At 44.8% G+C, this 21,774-nt stretch overlaps 1 protein-coding gene across 4 annotated transcripts in view; it reads right to left on the bottom strand.

Moving 5' to 3' along the window:
• ETV6 (ETS variant transcription factor 6) overlaps nt 1-21,287 on the bottom strand; it is a 181,895-nt gene extending 160,608 nt beyond the window's left edge. For 2 of the 4 annotated variants that reach the window (XM_032803015.2, XM_075070530.1), the window contains exon 1: nt 20,822-21,272. In XM_032803015.2, coding sequence (XP_032658906.1) covers nt 20,822-20,854 — 33 coding nt within the window. In that variant the 5' untranslated portion in view covers nt 20,855-21,272. Of the gene's footprint in view, nt 1-20,752; nt 20,772-20,821 lie in introns of those variants that run through there. The other 2 variants (XM_032803014.2, XM_032803016.2) reach the window with 2 other exon arrangements.
• Nucleotides 21,288-21,774: the final 487 nt, after the last annotated feature.

Here is a 21,774-nt window from a genome sequence, read left to right as displayed (position 1 = left end):
GGGTATTGTAGTTTTGAGAATGCTTGGTGGAGATTTTGTAGGTGTTGGTCTCTGTCTGAGGTGTTAGAGCAGATGCGGTTGTACCTCAGTGCTTGGCTGTAGACAATGGATCGTGTGATGTGCCCATCAACCTCATGAAGAAACTTGTAAGCTCATGCTCCAAAACGTCTGTTAGTCTATAAGGTGCCACAGGATTCTTTGCTCCTTTTACATAACTAAAGAGAGGCCCTGCCCCAAAGAGCTTACATTCTAAGGACCTGAAGCATGAAAGCTCTTGTAATTTTTTTTATCCAGAAGTGTGAAATGCCAAGGAGATTTCTCAGTAACACAGAAGATCACAAAATCCTGGGCATAGCACAGCTCCGTGGCTCAATGGGCTTTTTGCAGGCGATTCAGGCCAAGAATCCACAGCAGAAAATTTATTGCCATGGTTCAATAATGGTAAATTCACACCTTGTTGCATGAGGCTGTACTGACAGGTCTCTTAAGAGCTAACAGGGAGTATGTGGCTGAAAACGGCATGTGGCATTTGAATACTTTAAGGATCTGATTATTTTTCATGCTCTTCAGCAGCCAGATCTGGAGAAACTCTGAAGAGAGACAAAGGTAATTAGAAACAGAACAGATCAAAGCATTTTACACCAAAGGAGGTCAGGGTCAAGAAGCAGAGTCAGGAACAGGAAAGCCCCTGTACACTTTCTGAATGGTTGGGATAAGGGTCATCATAAAGGCCCAAACATTTCTAAAAAAATCATTTCTCCTCAAGCTTACAGTGTCAGGTTTCTACTGCTGAGGAAAACAACAACAAATGAGAACAAGAAATAGATCAAAAGGCCTGGCCCATATTGGTCAGCTTCTAAATGACCATTTCTTACAGAATATTTCTCTCTTTTTCAATGATATTTCTAGGGAGCCCATCACTTTAATATCTGAGCACTATATAAACTCATTAAGCTTTGCATAGAGGTATCCACAGTGGACTCAACAGCTTGCATTTGCCTTCCTAGCTAACTACTCTTCCCTTCCTTACATATCACTCTCCCTCTGCCATACCCATTAATTCCTTCATTCCATTGACTCTCAGTCCTTTGGGTCTCCTCCCTCTTGCTCCTTTTGTCCTCCTTCCTAATTCTCCCACATAAACTGCCACAATCCCATTCTCACCCGTGGCTCAGGACAGGTAAAAAGAAGTACAGACACCAGATCCTTATTTGGATCAGTAGCCATCTATGCATGGATCTGAGCAGTCTACGGGCTCAGCACTTGTAACAGTACCTGGAGTTTCAGACTAAATATGGATTTGACTGCATGTGGGGAAGGATGGGTTGTATGGGGGTGCTGACTAGGAGGTTGTATGGAGGTCAGGGGGGCAACGTTATGGAGTTACTTGACACGGTTGTCTGCCATACCAGGGGCTTGGACTCAGTGATCCCGGAAGAAGCTTCTAGCCCTATATCCTGTGTTCTTATTACATGACATGCATGGTGTTCACCCAACCCCCTATCAATTTCAGCAGCTCACCTGGTGACCAACTGCCACTTCTTCAGGTGACCAATCTGTTGGGGCTTGCAAAAACCAGGACAGGACACTTCTGACAGGGGTAAGCTCTGAAAACAAGAACTTCCCCAGTTTTCAGGGACACATGATTACCTAATCTAGTTCAAAAGAATGGAGGATGAATCAATTAATTTTTTGAGGAGGGTGGGGCAAGAGTCAATAATATTGGGGGCTTGGTGACAATGTTTTACTGACCTGTCAAAAATGATAGAGCTAGTCCTGTTCTGGCTTGTAGATTTTACATGCACAGCAACCAAAATGGAGCTTTTCCCCCTCTGGTTTCTAGCAGCCTACCTTCCTAATGTTCCCACAATCTTTTTTAAATATATGAATAAAAATTGTACTTCCATGCTCAGCTTTAAACATGCATTGGGAGTCAGGCCCTGCCCTGAGCAACCCATTGACTTCAGTCTATGAGTATACCTACACTCCAGTACAACACCTGTGGCACAGTCACGGCTGGCCTGGGTCAGCTGACTTGGGCTTGGGAGCTAAAAATTTCAGGGTAGATGTTCAGGCTCGGGGTGGAGTCATGCTCTGAGACCCCATGGGGAGGATGGGTTTCAGAGCCTGGCCTCCAACCCGAGCCTGAACATCTACACTGAAATTTTTATCCCTGTGGCCTGAGCCCGAGTCACCTGACCTAGGTTCTGAGACTTGGTGTTATCAAGGGGTTTTATTGCAGTGTAGACATACTCAATGTGTAAGTCAGGGCAGGATCCAACTCTGGGTGAAGAGGATTTTCTCTCTTTGCACAATATGGACGACATCCCAACAGAGAGACTGTCTGGTTGATGTTCTCATTCGTTATGTCATGGACCCACCTCTCTTCCCATTCACTACTGAATAAGCCTTGTGTCAGCCACAACAATTGCTTACATGGTAAATTAAAATTAGGAAAAGCTTCTTTAAACTAGCAATGGGAGACAAATAGGAGAGCCAGCACCACATGACCAATTGAGCATCCACAGACAAACACACACTCTGTAGATCATTGTTGTACCCCACACTACAGTTTGGGAACCTCTGGTCTAGAAACTAAGGAAACAATCTTCCTGCTGTTTGAATATTTTCACCTCATGATATCATTCAAACTAAAAAAAAAGAAAAGAAAATAGTGGTGGACTCTAAGGTACCTAGGGGGATAATTAACAATACTTCCCTTACTTCACAGAGGTGTAGTGACAATAAATACATTAAAAGAATGTTAGGTGCCTTTGATACTGTGGTAATGGGGGCTTTAGTATTTCAGAGTCGTCTCCACAGTGGGACAACTACTTGAGGTCTACTCTGCAAAGCAGGTGGTGGTGGGTGAGTACCAGGGGAGGAAACCCAAATGAGCCCAGACAAGATGAGAGAGCTGTTCAGTAGCTTGTTCTCTGCTGAGCTGGCACTATCAATAATAAACTTAATGGCGTAGCTGGCAAAGCACAGATGATCTCTGAACCAGTGAAAATCAGCAGGTCTGGAGTCTGCTGAATAAAGTGGTGGGCCAATGAACTAATGCCTTATCTCTCTGTTACCACCACTTCCTCCAGACTATCATAAATAGCACAGGCCCCACCTTTCTCTCTCTGGTGTCTAAGGGAGAACTCCAATGCCTATTTCAGGGAGACAATTCATTTAGCATGTGCATCTTCAGCTCTGGTAGATTTTATCTATTATCTGGGATGCATCATAGGATGAAGACCATCCCATAAGTGGTCAAGGTCTACTGAATAGTCCTAGCTCCTATAGTGAAAATAAGACTACACTCTTCTATTCTAAGTTATCCCCCCAGCCATGGTCACTATTAAATTATTATACATCTTAGAATGAATAATTTTTCTACCCACAGTAAGTATTCCGAAGAAAGGGCACTACTGGAGAAGCTCTCCTTTCTACGCCATGCTAGCCATTTTATGGAGACTGTTCAGGTGGCAGTTAAAAGATAGCCTGGCCCTTTTCAAAATATATGGGGTAACTTTTGACCAGTATTCTCTCTCCCAATAAGACAGGTTCTCGGACCCAAGATAGCATCTGAGCTACGGCTGAACAGGGACATTTGCTGTTTTGCCTACGGTCACTTCAGCACTGGTATTGGAGTTGTTGTACATTAAAAGGCTATAGCTAAGTAGAAAGGGAGGAGGATGGTTCAGTGGTTAGGGTGGCACACCAGCTTAGGACTTAGAAGACCTGGGTTAAAGTCTCTGCGTGACCTCGGGCAAATCACTCAGGGGTATGTTTACACAGCACCTAGACACCTGTGGCTGGCCCCTGCCAGCCGACCCAGCTCCGGCTGTGGGGTTGTTTCACTGGTAGGTAGGCTTCCAGGACCCTCCCACCTCACAGGGTCCCAGAGCCTGGATTCCAGCACAAGTCCAGAAGTCTACACAGCAATGAAACAGCCCCGCAGCCTGAGCCCAAGGCAGCTAGCACAGGCAGCTATCTGGTTGCTGTGTAGACATACCCTCAATCAATCTGTTCCCCACCTGTGAAAAGGGGTTAATAGCACTTCCCTACCCACCAGGGTGTTGTGATAATAAGTATATGAAAGATGGTGTGGTGCTCTGTTACCATGGTAATGGCGGCCATATAAGTACCTCATACAGGAAGCAGGTTAACACTCTGTATTAAAGGTGCCTAGGTAAAATCACAGTCTATTCTTTTCAATCCATTAGAACTATATTAACTGATCTTGAACAAGGAGGCTTGTGCTAGGTTTAGGATTGTGTCCTAGACTGCATATCTAAATACTGTGAGTGCTGAATCAGCAAAATGCCCCTTCCGTCAAGTGACCGCGTAACTTCTGTGATGCTCTTATTCTCTCTCCTGCCTCAGCCCAGCAGGGATGAGGCACAAGATTCCCATGGCTGGGATTCAAAATGGGAATTGAGTATAAAGGATAAAATGAAGGGGGACAAAAGCGCTCTTGTTAACTTTTCACCATGGAAGCTCTGCCCAAAGGTCTCAGCAAATGGAGCAGTTGCTGCTGAACAAAATAGCTCAATTACCTCTTGCCACTCATGGCCAGACGGTGAAAGCAGCAACTTCAGTGCCCTGCTGTGAAAACACAAGTCAGGGCACAACTGTATACTTCAGGTGAGAAGCTGCAAGACAACTGGTGGATGATCATGGGTCTAATATTACCGGGAGCATAGCTGTGCATCAGTTCACTGCACACAGACTTTGGAGGGAGGGAAGTATGAGGGAAAAGTAGCTAAAGGAAAAAGAGCTACAACACATACAATCTCCTTCATTTCACAGACAGGTCATTTTCCATACCAGCTTTTGTCTTCTCATTTATCATGTACATAAGAGGGCTAGCGCTGAAGAGTTCAGGAACACATTTCAAATTAATAGCAATGGGAACTCAAAGGCCTTTGGAAAGGTATATTTCAACCCAAATATGGCTCCTGGAAGTGAACAATGCCTCTTCCTCAATACCAGACAACTTCTGCTTTTTCAAAGGCTAAACTAGAATTCCCCTTCCATGTAATCCCTGAAGGGTTTATTTTCACTCCCTTTCTTAAACCTGAAGAAGTACACCATAAAAACTAGCCTCCTTCTAGTCCACTGCCTAATAGACTAGACTTCTTAAAATATTCACATTCTCACTCAGAGCTCTTGCTAGTTACAAATAATGAGAGACCAAGAATGCAGGCAGATGCTTGCTTGGGACCAAGACGGAGAGTTAAGTGTTGAGTAACAGTTTTAGTGAGATTACTCCTATGAGGCCTCTGGACATGCTTTTTAGTGTGTGGAATTTTCTCTTTTCTTCCCCTGAAAACTCATTCAGGACTGCATGAGCCATTATCTGAAATTTGGCTCCAGGTTGCAAGACAAATTCTTAACTGGTGGTTAAAGTAGACCAAACAGGAGAGGAAGTTCTCCTTGTTCCCACCAAGGAGGAGGGTGAGCTGTGGGGGAGTTCTGCTCTGCCAAGCCAGTGACAGAAAGGGCAGCTTGCTACCCGCTGTAGCAGAGAAGGGGGAACTGTGCACCTCCTTCCCGTAGCCTCTGGAGCCTCCAAAGGGACAATTCCCTCCTAGGTGCTTCTGGAATCCTCTGCACACTTCCCTGTTTCTCCCATGCGTATCTGAAGGACGCATCTCAAGTTAGATTCCCCTGCATCTCAGAGGATAAAAGTATCAGCGTGCACATATATTTGCACTAGCTCTTCACTGAGTGCACTGCAAGACTTGGACAGTGAAAGTCCTTTCAGCTCCCAGACTTTTCAAATCAGGTCTGGATCAAGGAGTCAAATTACCCATGCATTTGAGCAGGTGAACCCTGACAGAGGTAATACAATGCAACATACAGCATGTAAGTCAGGCCATGTGCCATTAAACATTTGAAAGTGTGAAACCCTCTCTCCTGTCAGGCCTCTCCCTGGATCCTCTCCCAAAGTCTCCATTTGCTAAAGTCAGTTGATGGTGACACAACAACCTTTGTAGTCAAATGAGAAAAATATTGCCATACCTTTGGCCAGTCATTCCTGGGTTAGTAAGCACCCATCCCTGGGAGCAAGTACTCCAGTTGTCATCCCAGGACTGTTAGCAGGAATGGGAAACTCCCCTTCCCTAGAGAAAACAACTAGGGTCAAGCCCCTGCATGCCCTTCTCACCTCCAGTATAATAGCTAGCAGTCTCCTGTGGGGTCTTAGGCCTGGTCTACATTGTGGGGCCGGGGGAATCGATCTAAGATACGCAACTTCAGTGCCTCCCTCACCCCACACAGCACCTCCTGCTTCCCAATCCCCATCACCCACTCACCCATCCTGAATCCCTTGACAATTGCGAAAGCCCTGGCTTCCTCACACAGAACGAGGCATTGGCAGCCATGTAAGTGAAGTAAAACTCAGCATTCAGTCATGTGTGGGTTTAATCCTATATCATGAAACAGGCTGGAGAGAACATGCTGTAGCATTTTCCTATCCTAATCAGACAGAAAAAAAGGATCACTTCCTTTGAGGGGAGGATTCCTGCACACATCTCTAATAAAATTCCTAAAAAGCAGGAAAGGTTTCTCCATAATACCTCTCTGATACTGTGCATCTTCTGCTGGAGGCTCTCAAAGAGATTTACATATTTTAATGAAATGAGGCTCACAACACTCATGTGAGTAATCTAGGGCTTCCTTACATTGTCATATTTTTACAGGAAGAAAAAGGCATGTGGGTTACAGATAATGGGCTAAAAGCATCCCAGAGCATAACCCTGCCGATTGGAGAATTTGTCATAGTTTCAGCGTTGCCAATTCATAGATTTTATCATGAATCTCTCAATATCTAGTGCTTTTCCTACAGCCCCAGATCCTGGAGTCATATGATTAGAGAAGAATTTCAGATTACCCTTTTTTAATGCAAGTTTCTAGCACTCAGTTGCAGAGAACAGCTTCAAATTGTGACCCTGGTACACTCAAAGATCTCAGAAACCAAAAGCAAATAACAACAACCAATGTTTTACTATTTTTTTTTTTGAGCCAATCTTGTTATTTTTGAAGCCTGACTTACGACTTTTGAATGTTTGGGGTTGGTTTTATTGTAGTTCTGTAACATGGTTTGGTATCCTGTCCACACATAATACCTATCTATCTTACAATCCTGTCAGTACACTGCAGTATTTTAACATGGAAATCCAAAACAGTAAGATGATAGGTGTTATGCTCCATTTAGCCAACCAATGCAGATTGGGTCAAATCAAGTTTCAGCTGAGTTTGGAAACGGTCCTTATTGAAAATCCTATATAATTTAATACAGATAAAATCATTTGTGTTCCATAGGAAGTATTCTTAAAACCTACAGTATTTAATAGACAATGAGATTCTTTATATATCCATCTATAGCAGTAATGTTTTTATTACATTTTAATAGAATGGTCCAAACATCTACATATGGAAAATGGTACCTTCTGAAGAAGTCCTATAGAAAAGTTATGTTCTAGCCTTGGTGCCATCCTAGGCTAGAATTTTATTTAATTTTTGAAGTACTCTGGGCCAGATTTTTAAGAGAGACCATCTTCAATTTAGGCACCTCAGTGGCCCGATTTCCAAAGGGGATGAGCACATCAGGTGTCAATGTATCACAGCAAAAGCTGTTGACAGTTTTTGAAAATACAGCCACTTTTTAGGTGCCTACAGGGTAGCTGAACAATTCTGAAAAATCTCACTCCAACTGTTGGCACTGAGCTCTTGGAAATCTGGCCCTGAGCTCTGTTGAAAATCTGGCCCAATGTGGCTTTATGTTAATTAGCCAGCTGAATTGGTTTCGAAATTTGAGCTGGACACACCTCTGCTTAGTGTACGCTACAACTTTCTCTCTTTACTCTTACTTCCTCCTTTCTTTACCCTGGCTGATAATCTCACCCAACTGCTGCTTCCTGTCGTAGCCTAGACTATGAGCAATTTGGGGTAGGGATTGTCTTCTCACTTTCTGTTTGCACAGCACCTAGCAAAATGCATCCTGATCCTTGATTGGTACCCGTGGGCATTATTGCAATACAAATAAGCAGTGTTTCCGACCTCTGCTTCTGGCCCAGGATAGGTGCAGCCTAAAGCAAGCAATATCTTAAAGGACACCAGGGAAAAAAATGGAGAAAGAAAACCAAATAATTTAGCTGAGGGAAAGGTGAATTAGAGCTCTGGAAAACCCTAGAGAAAAACTACACTCACTAAATCCAACTACAAGATCCACTAAATAAACACCACAAGTCAACTGTGTGACAATCAGGAAGTATTTAAGCAGAGCCATTCTAATGCCTACTAGGTCCAGGATAACTCTCTAAGGGCTTGGCTACACTGGAGAGTTGCAGCGCTGGTGAAGGGGTTACAGCGCTGCAACTCACTCTGTGTACACACTTACAAAGCCCAGCCAGCGCTGCAACTCCCTGGCTGCAGCGCTGGCTGTACACCTGGTCTGAAGCCCTAGTACTTACCATGTCCTGGTCTGGCTGTTGCCTCTCTGTAGCTATGTTAGGTATGATCGTGAATGATTGCTACAGAGAAGTCTAACACACTTCCTCCACCGTGATTTTATAAAACAATGCAGCCTCTGTATAATGTTTCTGTTTTCTGTTTCCTTTTTTAAAAGTGACCTCGAATACTTATAGGCTACTAAACACAACAGAAAAGAGACTCCAGAAACTTGGAGAAGCGAGGAAAAAGGGAGAAACAAAAGGAGTTGGTTGAAGCAGTTATGAATCAGGTATGCCAGAGACAGTAAGAGAGTGCAGGACTGGAGAGACAAAACGCACAGTGGAGGCAAACAGAATAGCAGGAAAAAAGAATTGGCTAACAGGAAAAAAGAATTGCAAAGAAGAAAACACAAACCAGCTTATAAGCCTCCTTGGGCGCGCCAAACAGACTGTATGCAGTCACTGGTAGCCATTGCAGCAGATCTATACTGCTGCTAACCCACCCCAATCCCCAAAGCTCTCTCCCTTTTTCCCAGAGTTTGCCATAACCCCCTTCCCAGTATTCCTGCTTTCCTCACCACCAGCTGCCCCCACACCTGTACGTTTTATTACCTACCAGCCCTGAGAACTACGACCCTTCCCCCTGCACTCAACCCCCATCACCATGCCAGCATAGTAATCCTGAAGTGCAGCAGGCATTGCAGAGCACTCCAGGCAGTACATATTAAAACATCTACTGTACAGTTCATCACCCTACCCCCCCCGACCTTTTATGTACTGTATTTTTAATAAAGGATTTCTTTTGCTTTAAAACAGTTTCTTATTTATTTTGCAGAAGAGAAACATACTGGTTACCTCAAGGAAAAATCATTATAACCACTGCACTGAACACCAGTGCCCAAGGCCCAAAACATTACTGGTGGCTTTCAGCCTCAAATTGCTCCCTCAAGGCATCCCTAATCCCCTTCATTGAAACTCTGTGGCTGCGGCCTCTCTAGTAGCCCTGCTCTCTGGCTGCTGCAAATTCAGCCTCAGGCTTGAACCTCGGAGGTCCATTCATCACTGCAATGTTCACCCTTTCCTTCACCAAAGATTATGGAGGGTACAGCACGTGATATAACAGTAGGGATGCTGCTTTCCCCAGTTTAGCTTTCCATAGAGACACCTCCCAGCAGCCCCTTTAAACGGCCAAAAGTGCCACTCCAACAGTCATTCTGCACCGGCTCAGCCTGTTAGTTGAACCTGCGTTTCTTGCTCCTGTCAAGCTTCCCTGTTGTACGGTTTCATGAGCCAGTGGCATTAAAGGGTTAGAGGGCGGTCTCCAAGGATCCACAATGGGCAGTTCATGCCCCCTACGTGTGATTCTTAACGTCTGGAAAAAGTCCGCTAGCCAGCATCTGAACAGCCCACGTGTTCTAAAGATGTGTGCATCATGCACCTTTCCAGGGCCATCCGTGTCAATGTCAGGTGAACCCTCACGGTGATCACAAACTCTGGAGAACCAAGAGAATACCCCTTGCGAATTAATACTCGATGCACTGTAGGCTGGGAGTTGGCAGAATAGGGGAATATGTGCATCTATTGCCCCCTCCACAGTTAGGGAAACCCAGTTTTGCAAAGGCCATGCCAGAATGTCATAAGCAACATTCCCAGCAGTACGATGGTCTTCTGAGCAGGATGGCAATTAATGGCCTGCAAACTTGCATCAAACACTGATTTCCAACAGTGACTTTCCCTACTCCCAAACTGGATTCCACGGACCAGACTCGGTAGTGTCTGGAGTTGCCATCTTCCAGAGACTGCAATGGCCACCCGCTTCCATCCACCGACAGGGCAGCTCTCAATCTTGTGTCCTTGCGCCGCAGAGCGTGGAGGGCGAAGCTCAGCCACATTAGTCCAATGAAAGTGGCTTTTTTTACTTCATACAGAAAGTTCTGCAGCCACTGCTCGTCATCCCAGACTTGCAGGACGATGTGATCCCACCACTCAGTGGCTTTGTTTCCCGAGCCAAAGGCGGCATTCCACGCTGCTGCAGCACGTCTGTTACATGCCACAAGCAATTTTTAGCCGTCACACGCATCAGGTGAATCTAAATCTGCTTATCAATCATCGTCGTCGTCGGACTCCTCACTGTCCACTTTGGAGCTAAGGAATAGCTCAAACTGCCAAACTGTGATTGCTGGCGACATTCATCAGGCAAAGTCCTCAGCAGCTTTGGCTCCATTTCTAACAGAAACCGGTGCTCAGACTGGACCAACTGGCCGAAACTGCTGGAGCGATGCACCACGGGGCGATGGACAGGAGCGGAATGACCCGCACCTTCCAACAAGGCCACTGTTCCGAAAGATGCATGCATCATGCACCTTTCCAGGCAGCCTGTGTAACATAACTGTCAGTGAATGCCCACGGTGATCCATAAGCGCCTGGAGAAACCATAGAGAAATACCCCTTCCGATTAATGTACTCGGATGCCTGGTGGGCACCGTGGGGCCAGAATAGGAATATGCGTCCCATCTATCGCCCCCCAGTTAGGGAAACCCATTGTGCAAAGACATCCAGAATGTCCTGCACATTCCCCAGAGTCACGGTTCTTCTTAGCAGGATGCGAATTAATGGCCCTGCAAACTTGCATCAAACTAGCTTCCACGTGGTCGACTTTCCCACTCCAAACTGGTTCGCGACCGATCGGTAGCTGTCTGGAGTTGCCATCTTCCAGCTGCAATTTATGGCCACCCGCTTCTCCACTGACACGGCAGCTCTCAATCTTTTTGATGTCCTTGCGCCAGGGTGGGGTGCGAGCTCAGCACAGAGTCCCATGAAAGTGGCTTTTCTCATCCAAAGTTCTGCAGCCACTGCTCGTCATCCCAGACTTGCAGGACGATGTGATCCCACCACTCAGTGCTTGTTTCCCGAGCCCAAAGGCGGCGTTCCACGCTGCTGAGCACGTCCGTTATGCCACAAGCAATTTAGTGTCACATGCGTCAGTGAATCTATATCTGTAATCATCGTCGTCGTCGGACTCCTCACTGTCACTTTGGAGCAGAAGGAATAGCTCAACTGCCAAACGTGATGTGCTGGCGACATTCATCAGCAAAGTCCTCAGCAGCTCGGGCTCCATTTCTAACAGAAACCGCGCTGCAGACTCACAATGGCACCAAACTGCTGGAGCGATGCACCACGGGGCGTTGGGACAGGAAGCGGAATGACCCGCACCCTTCTGTCCCCTTCCCACAACCCACAGCGCCAAAATGGGACAAGGTGCTCTGTGGGATAGCTGCCCACAATGCACCACTCCCAACAGTGCTGCAACTGCTGCAAATGTGGCCACACTGCAGCGCTGTTCCTACACAGCTGTACGACCACAGCTGTAACTCCCAGCGCTGCACATTTCCAAGTGTAGCCAAGCCCTAAGGCACACACTGTGCCACTCGTCGCAGCATTCCATGCGGCTTTATCCAATTTAAAGGGCCACCAACCTGCTTTTCATGTATAAATCTTCCACGTGATACCACTGTGAGCATCTCTGTTTCTCTCTCTTGCCCCTGATTTGACCTCTTAGAAAACACACATTGTCTTTACCATGGTAATACTTTCAAAACACTGTGACAACTGAGAAGCAAAGGAACAAAGCAGCAAAGGGGTGTGACAGGGAACAATCTTTAGAAAACCATGTTTATGAAGAAACACCTATAGCTGCAGTACCCCAGCCAAAATGCCCCTTGGAGTTAAGTACCATTATATTAGAAATATGCAATATAGTTGTAGCCGTGCTGGTCCCAGGATATTAGAGAGATAAGGTGAGTGAGGTAATGTCTTTTATTGGACCAACTTCGAGCTACATTAGCTCGAAAGCACATCTATCTCACCAATAGAAGTTGGTCCAATAAAAGATATTACTTCACTTTGTCTATTATATTAGAAAAGCAGTAATAGCTATAGGTTGAAATGCAAAATCCATTATAAGCCCGTGTCCTATGATTGATCATAACTTTCTCAAACAGATTCCACTAAGTCTGAAGTTTTCCATGGTGGGTCTCCACCCAGGGATGACATTTCTGGAAAAATTTCAGTAAAATCTATTCAACCTTATTGAGCTCTGCATGTGATTGCAGGAGCGTGGGAAGAAAAGAAATTTAATTTCTTGCAAACATCACAATCATTTTAAGAGGTCTAGGACATTGTAAAATCAAGTGAAGAAGAGACACCTCCCTAGAGGCCACATGATGGAGAGGAATGGGCACAGATCAGAAAGCTTCTATGCCACTGGCTGTCTCAATAAATGATCTGCTCATACGTGATATATTGCAAATGGTATTTAGTTAAGCCTCAAAACACTCCCATGGAGGTGGGTATTATCCCCATTTCACGGATGGAAAAATGGAGGCACAGAGATGTCAAGGTCAATACTTCCAGAAGTGATCACTAATTTTGAATGGCTTAAATTTTGGGTGCCCAACTTGAGACATAAATCTCAAATACCCAAAAACTGAGGCACCCAAAATCAGTGGCCACTTTTGTTTTTACTCGGGCACTGGTGGCACTTCAATCTCTCCTATTCTCTGCCTGTGGCACACAACAGTTTTGTTTTCTGAGGCCTGAAATGCTTTAGTTTAACCCAAGTTTTGCACTCAATACTGGGGTAATTAACGTGCTGTGTTATACAAGAGGTCAGACTAGATGATCTACTGGTCCCTTCTGGCCTTAAACTATGGACAAAATGGATTTTTAACCTCCTAGGAATCAGATTCTCAGCTAGGCAGAGTTGGCTCAGTTCTTCCTCGAGATAGGCCGAGTGCCATGAAGTTTAGGTGAGTTTTTCATAGAAGACCTTAAAAACTGAAGTTCTTTTCAATATAGGCATTAAAGAACTCCAACTGCACTTTGTAAGGGCTTGGCTACATTGGCACTTTACAGCGCTGCAACTTTCGCGCTCAGGGGTGTGAAAAAACACCCTCCTGAGCGCTGCAAGATGCAGCGCTGTAAAGCGTCAGTGTAATCAGCGCTGCACGCTACACCTGTAAAGGATGTGGTTTACGTGCAGCACTGGGAGAGCTCTCTCCCAGTGCTGCCGCTCTGACAGCACTCACACTTCAAAGCACTGCGGTGGCAGCGCTCCCGCAGCACTGCCCCGGCAGCACTTTGAAATTTCTAGTGTAGCCAAGGCCTAAGAGATGGAGTTTACCGCAGTGTAACAGTAGATTTCATCTCTACGTATAATCATTCTAATTACCTATGCGTTGTTTGGCTGTCTCCCTCTGTCTTGCCCTCCCGCCCCCCCCTCCCAGGGCAATGTAGCTATGTAACTTATTTGAGACACAAGGTGCTATATAAATGCAAATTACCATTGCAGTGACTTCCATGTAATTGGGCCATGCTAGACTGGGATGGCTATTTGATTGTGTTGCCTCCCAGGAAACTGACTTAACCTATAAGGATATATAGTGAATAGTAATGACCAATGTGTAATTGGGACAATGTTAGCAAAATTTTGATTCATGAGGATTAATTTTGCTAGTGCTAATTAATTAAGTGATTAATCAGGTGTTAAAAACCTTTGCATTTCTAAAGTCTGGTCTCTTATGGTTTGATCCTGCATCCACTGATCTTAATGGGAGTTTTCTGATTGGCATCAAGGTGAGACGAATCAGCACATTAATAGAGAAGTTTCCCAGTACAAATTAAGGGGTATATCTTCCCCAAGTAAAGAGTCAGCCTTGGTTAAGGGTGGCAGGATTCTGCCGGCATCAACCTGAATAGTTGCAGGGTATGAAATTTATAAGGTTCATCATCAAACTGAGGAGAAAAAAATGGAAATTCCTCCCCCCCCCCCAAAATAGCACTGATGAAATAGAAGTAAAGCACTGAAAAAGATATCTGGGAAAGCAAAACTCAGGTAGACAGCTCAGCCTTTACGCTGATCCCTTGTATTTAAAATTTAAAACACAGTCTCTCCTCTTATCATTATAAATTAGCTCCAGACCTAAAACAAGCACCTCTCAGGTGAAGCTCCACACCTTTGAGGATCTGTATTGACATAAATGGGGCTTCATTCAGGCATGAGAGCCATATACAGTTCATTCCAGGATCAGGGCCTATATCAATCAACACAGTATACAACAACATCCAAGATGAATATCTGTGTGAAATGTTACTTGCGCAAAGCTGCAGTAGAGTGTGGCCTTTGGAACTAGCTTGCATTTTAAGCATCAATGAGATATACACCACAAGTCAAGTTTGAACAAACTCTAATCTGCAAGCATAACAGGCTGAACCTTGAAAAACAGCAAAGAGAAACTTTCATTTGGATTTTTACGATAATTCAAACCAAGAGCAGTTTGGCCCGCAAAATCTTGGGAAGCATTTTTTCTGTGAAGGAATCACACTTAGGGTTGCCAGGCTTGTGGTTTTCAACCAGAACACCCAGTCGAAAAGGGACCATGGTGGCTCTGGTCAGCACCACTGAACAGGCCGTTTTAAAAGTCTGGTTGGCAGTGCTGCGGGTCTAAGGCAGGCTAGTCCCTGCCCATCCTGGCACCACGCTGTGCCCCAGAAGTGGCCAGCAGGTCCGGCTCCTAGGCGGTGGGGGGCAGGGCACAGGGGTCCGCGTGCTGTCCCTGCCCCAAGCACTGGCTCCATACTCCCATTGGGCGGGAACCACTGCCAATGGGAGCTGGGGGGGGGGGCAGTGACCATGTGCGAGAGCAGCACAGAACCTCTGGCCTCCCCATCCCCCCTGCCTAGGAACCAGACCTGTTGGCCACTTCCAGGGCACAGTGCGGTGCCAGGACAGACAGGTAGCCTACCTTAGACCCGCAGCACTGCTGACCAGGAGCTGCCTGAGGTAAGCCCATGCCCCAACACCCTACCACAGCCCTAAGCCCCCCAAACCCAGAGCTCCCTCTTGCACCCCAAATCCCTCAACCCTGGACCCACCCCAGAGTCTGCATGCCCAGCCAGAGCCTGACCACCCCTGGACCCCAACCTCCGCCTCAGCCCTGATCCTGCTCCCACCTTCCAAACCTTTTGACCCCAGCCCAGAGCACCCTCTTGCAACCCAAACTCCTCATCTCCAGCCCCATCCAGGGCTAGCACTTCCATTTAGGTGACCTAGGTGGTCACCTAGGGCGCCAGGACTTGGGAGGGTGGCATTTTGCCGTCCTCAGCGGCAATTCGGCGGCGGGGGGTCCTTCCACGCTCTGGGCCGGAGGCGGCAATTCTGCGGCAGGTCCTTCACTCGATCCGGGACCCACCGCCAAAGTGCCCCGAAGACCAGGGCGCGGAAGGATCCCCCCCGCCGCAGAATCGCCGCCAACGACCGGGAGCACAGAAGGACCCCCGCCTAGGGCGCCAAAAACCCTGGCGCCGCTCCTGGCCCCACCCCAGAGCCCATACCCTCAGCCCAGAGCCTGTATGCCCTCATGCACACCAACTCCTTGCCCCAGCCCGGATCTCCTTCCCACACCCTGAACCCCTCGTTTCTGGCCCCACCCTGGAGCCCACACCCCCCGTTAGAGCCCTCACCCTCTCCCACACTTCAACCTCCTGCCCCAGCCCTGTGAAAGTGAGTGAAGGTGGGGGACAGCGAGCCACCAGGGGAAGGAGAGAACGTAGTGAGCAGGGGATGGGGCCTCGGGGGAGGGACAGGGCTAAGGTATTCTGTTTTGTGCTTAGAAAGTTGGCAACCCTAGCCCTATCTCATACTCCAAACCCTTCATCCCTGGACCCACCCCAGAGCCTGCACCTCCAGCCAGAGTCCTCACCCCTCCTGCACCCCAACCCCTGCCCCAGCCTGGTGAAAGTGAGTGAGGGTGGGGGAGAGCGAGGGACAAATGAAGAATGGGCGGGGCAGGGGTGGGGCCTCAGGGCAGAGGTGTTTGATTTTATACAATTAGAACGCTGGCAACCCTAGTTACACTTGTAGGTACCAGATACTTCTGAGACCAAAGTCTAGTTAAAAAGGGATGAAAAACAGTTTTGTGGATAAAACTGGCAGAATCTCCAACCCAAGTGTTCAAAAATTGAGTCGGACTCCCAAAAATCATTAGATTGGCTTAAAAGTCAGGAGAGTTTATTTTTTTAATAAAAACATTAAAATAAATAATACATTCTGGGTTCTTCTGCTTTTTGATTCTTTCTGGTGTGCTTAGGTCATGGTTTTAAGCTCCTATCCACAAACAGGAGAGCCTGATTCTCACAGAATCAAATAATTCCAGGAGCTGGGAATTTAAGTAAAACACCAAATATCACAAGATTCACAGTACAATTGCAAGAACTGGCAACACTACGAAAGAGGCTGCTCAGACATTTGATTTCCATTCCTGGCTCTGCAACAGATTTGCGGTGTGGCCTTGCACAAGATACTTCTAATTTCAATATACCTCAGTTTCCCTATCTGCAGTAATACCTACCTACTTTGGGGGCCAGGGGTTGCCAGGGTTAACTTATTAATATAAGTAGAGAGCTTCAAACTCTGTATATAGAAAACATAAAGGCAAAGTTTTTTTACTAAAAATGTGTTAGCTCAGAACACCTGGGAGTTAAGGTTGTCTCAGTTAAAGACAAGTATGTTTGTAAGGAAGAAATTCTGTATTTTTAAATTAATGAATGTATAAGTTCAGCAAGTTGAATCTTTCTCATTTGTCTTTTTAGATCAATTCACAGCGAGTGACTTAGAACACTGGGCCATCTCAAGAGTTCATAGAGAAGCTGAGCTCATCTCAAACTTGAACCATCACAAGCTTTAGGCCACTCAATGTAAAACATTCATAACTTTAAAGGCCACTCAATCTTTAAAAAAATAATCAAGACAAGTTTGAATACTATGTGTTCTGTACTGTATCTTAATTATACTTTGCTCAAAGCACCTTACAAAGAAAAATATCATTATTCTCATTTTACAGATGGGAAAACTGAGGCACAGGGCAGTGGAGTGACTTTCTCAAGGTTACAGAAGTGGAGTCAGGTGAAGAAACACAGATCTCCTGATTCCCAGTCTTGATGTATAAATTGCAAATTTAAAATGATACAGAGAGGCCAGATTTTTAAAGCATAAACACAGTAAACATGAAGGGTTTGACCTTAACTGTGTGTTTCCTGAAATCTTACTTTCTCAATGACATTGCTGACTTAGGCCAAGATCCTGCAAACTCCTATGTACATGCTCACCTTGATTGCCTTCCTACTTGACCAGTGTTAATTGGATTACTCAATGTAGCATATTAAGCAAGTGCATCAATGTTTGCAGGATCAGGGCCATAGCATTCATTTTTTTCCCCTCCCAGAGAATGAATTTTTATAAATACACACACATACACTTGCAGCAAACCAAAAATGTATCAATACATAAGTATATGCGCATGCCCCCAAACAGCCATTCGAGAGAGATATTACTGTGAATTTGTATTGATTGAGAGCAGACAAGCAAACACTGTAATACCAGAACTTCATCCCCAGAAGTCCTTCCTAAATCTTCTTATAGTGCTTTTCTGGTGAGGTAAGATGTCAGCTACAAACAAAGCACTTTCCTTCACTCCCTTCTTTCTGGCTGTCCATGGTTCACCACACTAGTTGCTGTGGAATTTATTGCGCGCTGACTTGCTCCTTGTTGGGGGAGGGAAAAGCCCTAACAAAATACTTATAGCTATAAACAATACTGCTTCCAGTTCATAGGTTCCTAATGAAATGCCTTTGCAAGGCAGACAATTCAACATTGAAACATTTGCTATTTACAGCAGCAAGGTACAAGACAGTGTCACGGAAGACTTGTAATACAATGTAATGCTTGCTTATATGCTGTTGAGTAAACACTCCACACTGCAACCTGGCATGGGGCTACAGTGAAATAATGGATCGCACTGGAATGGTTACACCATCATTTAGAGATGTTCTTTTGATTCCAGTTACTGACGTACAATTAACTTTGAATCTATTCTGAATGAAACAAATGTCCAAAGACAGTGACGGTAAACAATCAAATGAAGAGAAAAATTATCCAGAATGGTTTGACTTTTAAAGAAATATCATCTATTTGAAATTCTCATTTCTGTCTGAAAAGTTCCTCTTCAGTACTTAAGAGGAATAACTAAAAATGATTATAAACAGAGAAGTCAGCCAAAAAAATCTTTTTTTTTTCATGTTGTTTATTGTGTGCATGTGACAGCACTTTGTGTATAGCTGGACTTAGGGCTTCCCCTGTATAGTAACCAGTTTCTGTCTTGCTAATGAGATCCTTGTCAGTGTCAATGTGAGAGCAGAAAAACACTCATAAAAATGTTAAGGGTCTTTTCAAAAATTCAGGTCATGGTATTTAAAGAGGGCTTTTTAAAATGAGTCAGTTTCAAAAAAAAATCAATTTGATGACATCCCTTTAAGATAATGAAACACTTCCATATTTTCACTATTAGCATGATGGAGTAAGAAATACACAAGTAATATGTGGGGGACCAAGCACTCTGTATAGTAAATCAGTTAGACTTTTGTCACTGACTTATGTGGAAGCATGAGCAAGCCTCCTTTATTTGGAAGATGCTCCATTTCTAACACAAAGTAATGAGCTACTTTGCAGCACTATTGTTTTTGGTATAGTAGTTTGTGATCTCATCTCCAGTAAGCATATATAATGTTTTTATGGGATTTGTTGGAAAAATCAATGTTAGTAGTACTTGGTAGGCTTCGTTAGTCGTACAGATTTTCCCTGAATCAAAATGTTTTACTATACTATTTAAACACACAAAACCCTATTATCTAGTTTGCCTGTCCACGTCATGAAAAGTCAAACAAACTACATTCTTTATGCCACAGGACTTCACAGAACACTGCGATGAAATTAGTTTACCCAGAAACAGAACTTAGCCCAGAAGTTTTCAAATTCTAGTTGTCTTGCACAGAATCCAGGACTATCATCATAAATGTGCAAACATACAGGACAAAAAGGGTTCCATTGTTTTCAGTGAGATAAATAACTTTTTATTGCAGGCAGTTCCACCTTTCAAATGCTTTGGCAATCACCATTTCTTTCTATCCATAGACTATCATAATATGTTTCTGAACACATTCCTATCCAGCTTGTGAGTGAAACAAAATGACTCCTTAAGAAGAAAAAACCTTATTAAAACATAAATTGGAGGAGAGGTAATTAAACAGAAATCATTATCTATACGGATCTGCTGACTAGGAAAGTTCTGGACAAGAGAGGAAACTTTATTTTTTCTACTTTCAGCTTTATACCACCTCCAACTTAAAATGGGAAACTTCACCATGTAGCATGTTCAATAGGCCAAGTCACAAAGAAACCCACTGCTCAGGCCCCTCACAAGGCAAAGTGTGCTGCACTCTGCTCTCACAACACTGCCCTTACATGTTCATAGATGAGAGTCACAAATCAGTTGATTAAAAAACAGCACCAACCCACTGCTTGTGGAAATACAAATACTGCATCCCTTCCACCACAGCAAACTTTCTACAAACTTTAGAGCAGCAGCATAAACATCAAAACCCAGGATCTCCAAACTGTAAGGGGCCAGGTACCAGGTATTAATTTTTAAACCATCCACCAGCAACGAAAATCACGCCTCCAACTCTGAACTACCTCTACACTGGGTGTCTCCCCCCGCCCCCCCGTATCCATAAATACAGAACGGCATTCCTGACGGCCAAACTGCAGTGCTAGTTACCCACTTTGTGCAGTGGAAATCAAGATAGTTTGAGACTTGTTTATAGTTGTCAAGATGCCGTGCACGCCTGGCGAAATAAATAAACCCTCACCGATCAGCTTTGAAAATTAAAAAAAAAAAAAAAAGCAGATACATTTTGCACTCTGTGAAGATACCATATGTAGGGCGTTTGCATATCAAACACTAAGACAAGCGCAATGTGCTCAAATTTGCGGTAAGTTACTATAGCCTAAGAAAACAAGTCTTTCCTGATCATGCTAAACTATCATTTTCATACAGCAAATGTTTCTATTTACATTTCTGCAGGAGACCTTCCCCCCCTTGCCGCCTCCTAAAAGCACAAAAAGTTCACATTCGCTCTTCGTGTTCACGGACAGACAGACACCGGGTTTAACCAGTAATCCCTATTTACTGCCAAAACTCAACCAGCAAACAAAAACAAGACAAGCTTGACTTCCCGGCTCGCTTATGCCAAGGATTGAATTGTCTATTTAAAGAAGAAGCAAAGGAAATAGATAGCAAGGTTAAACTAAAAGGTATCGCACAAGAGCAAAAACAGGCTGCATCTTTCCCCCCAAACCCGGTTCACACGCCCCTCCCCAAAGAGAGATCAGTTAAAAATATAATCACTGCAATCTTCCACGCTGCAAACATTGTCTGGATCTAGGCAGGTTTCAAAATGGGAAAATGGGTTTTTACCTTGATGCAACACTGAGCAGGAGCCTCAGACATGTCTCACAGAAGGGGGGGGGGGGAGAGAGAGATCAGGAAGTTCTCAGTTTTTTTCCACTTTCCTTTCCTCTCCCCAACCCAGAAATCCTTCACAGACAGACGTAATCATTTAAGGAGAAGTTACTCCAACCATCTTTCCAAATAACCCCAAAGATCCTGCAGATCTGTCCCTGGGAGAGGCAGCCCGCATAGTTTTGTTGAGATGTTTGCTTGCTGGCTTTTTTTCCCTTTGAAGGAAGGGGTGAATATGTTTGATTTAATTTGCCGGTGTTATGTTTTGAGATCTGAAGGGTGAGGCTGGTTTTCTCGCTCTCTCCCCCTCTCCGTGAATGTTTTCCTTCCTGGAAGAGAGAAACTGAAAGACAGAACTGAGAGAAAGCTCTTTGCTCATTGATCTTGAGAGTTTCAGGGCTGAAACTGACGTGAATTCCCAGCACTGAGCTCTGCCTCTTAAAGGAGCCGTGCCACCAGGAAATAAAAGCTCATGTTACCGTCAGGCAATAGGGAAATAAATGCAGGGCATGGTAAAGGGAGAAAGAAAGGGGGGAATCTGCTGACACAAAAGGGTGTCCAAATTGATGGAGAAACTAGAGAAGGGAGGGGGAGTTTAATAGTTATGTTCTCAAACCTGGTGCAGACACAACAAACAGACCAGGAAACAAGAAAATGGGATAATAAAGGAAGGAAATAAACAGATTGTTTTTATTGATAGTTCATCGCCCGAAGATCTGTTAAAATTTAAACGCAGAAACGTCTGTGTGGAGGGGAGAGTAAGGCTTAGAAATGTTACATCGATCTTTGCTCCAATAACTGCAGAATTGTGACTAGCCCGCCGCAACCCCCTCAAAAATTACACACCGGTAACAACGGTAAAGTGTGTGTAGGGGGAGCGGGGGCTAAAGAAGAAAATGGATCACAAC

The sequence above is a fragment of the Chelonoidis abingdonii genome, chromosome 1 (assembly GCF_003597395.2).
Source record: "Chelonoidis abingdonii isolate Lonesome George chromosome 1, CheloAbing_2.0, whole genome shotgun sequence".
Classification (NCBI taxonomy): Eukaryota; Metazoa; Chordata; order Testudines; family Testudinidae; genus Chelonoidis; species Chelonoidis abingdonii.
The sequence above is the reverse complement of the archived record's forward strand: the minus strand, read 5'-3'. Positions and strand labels throughout refer to the sequence as shown.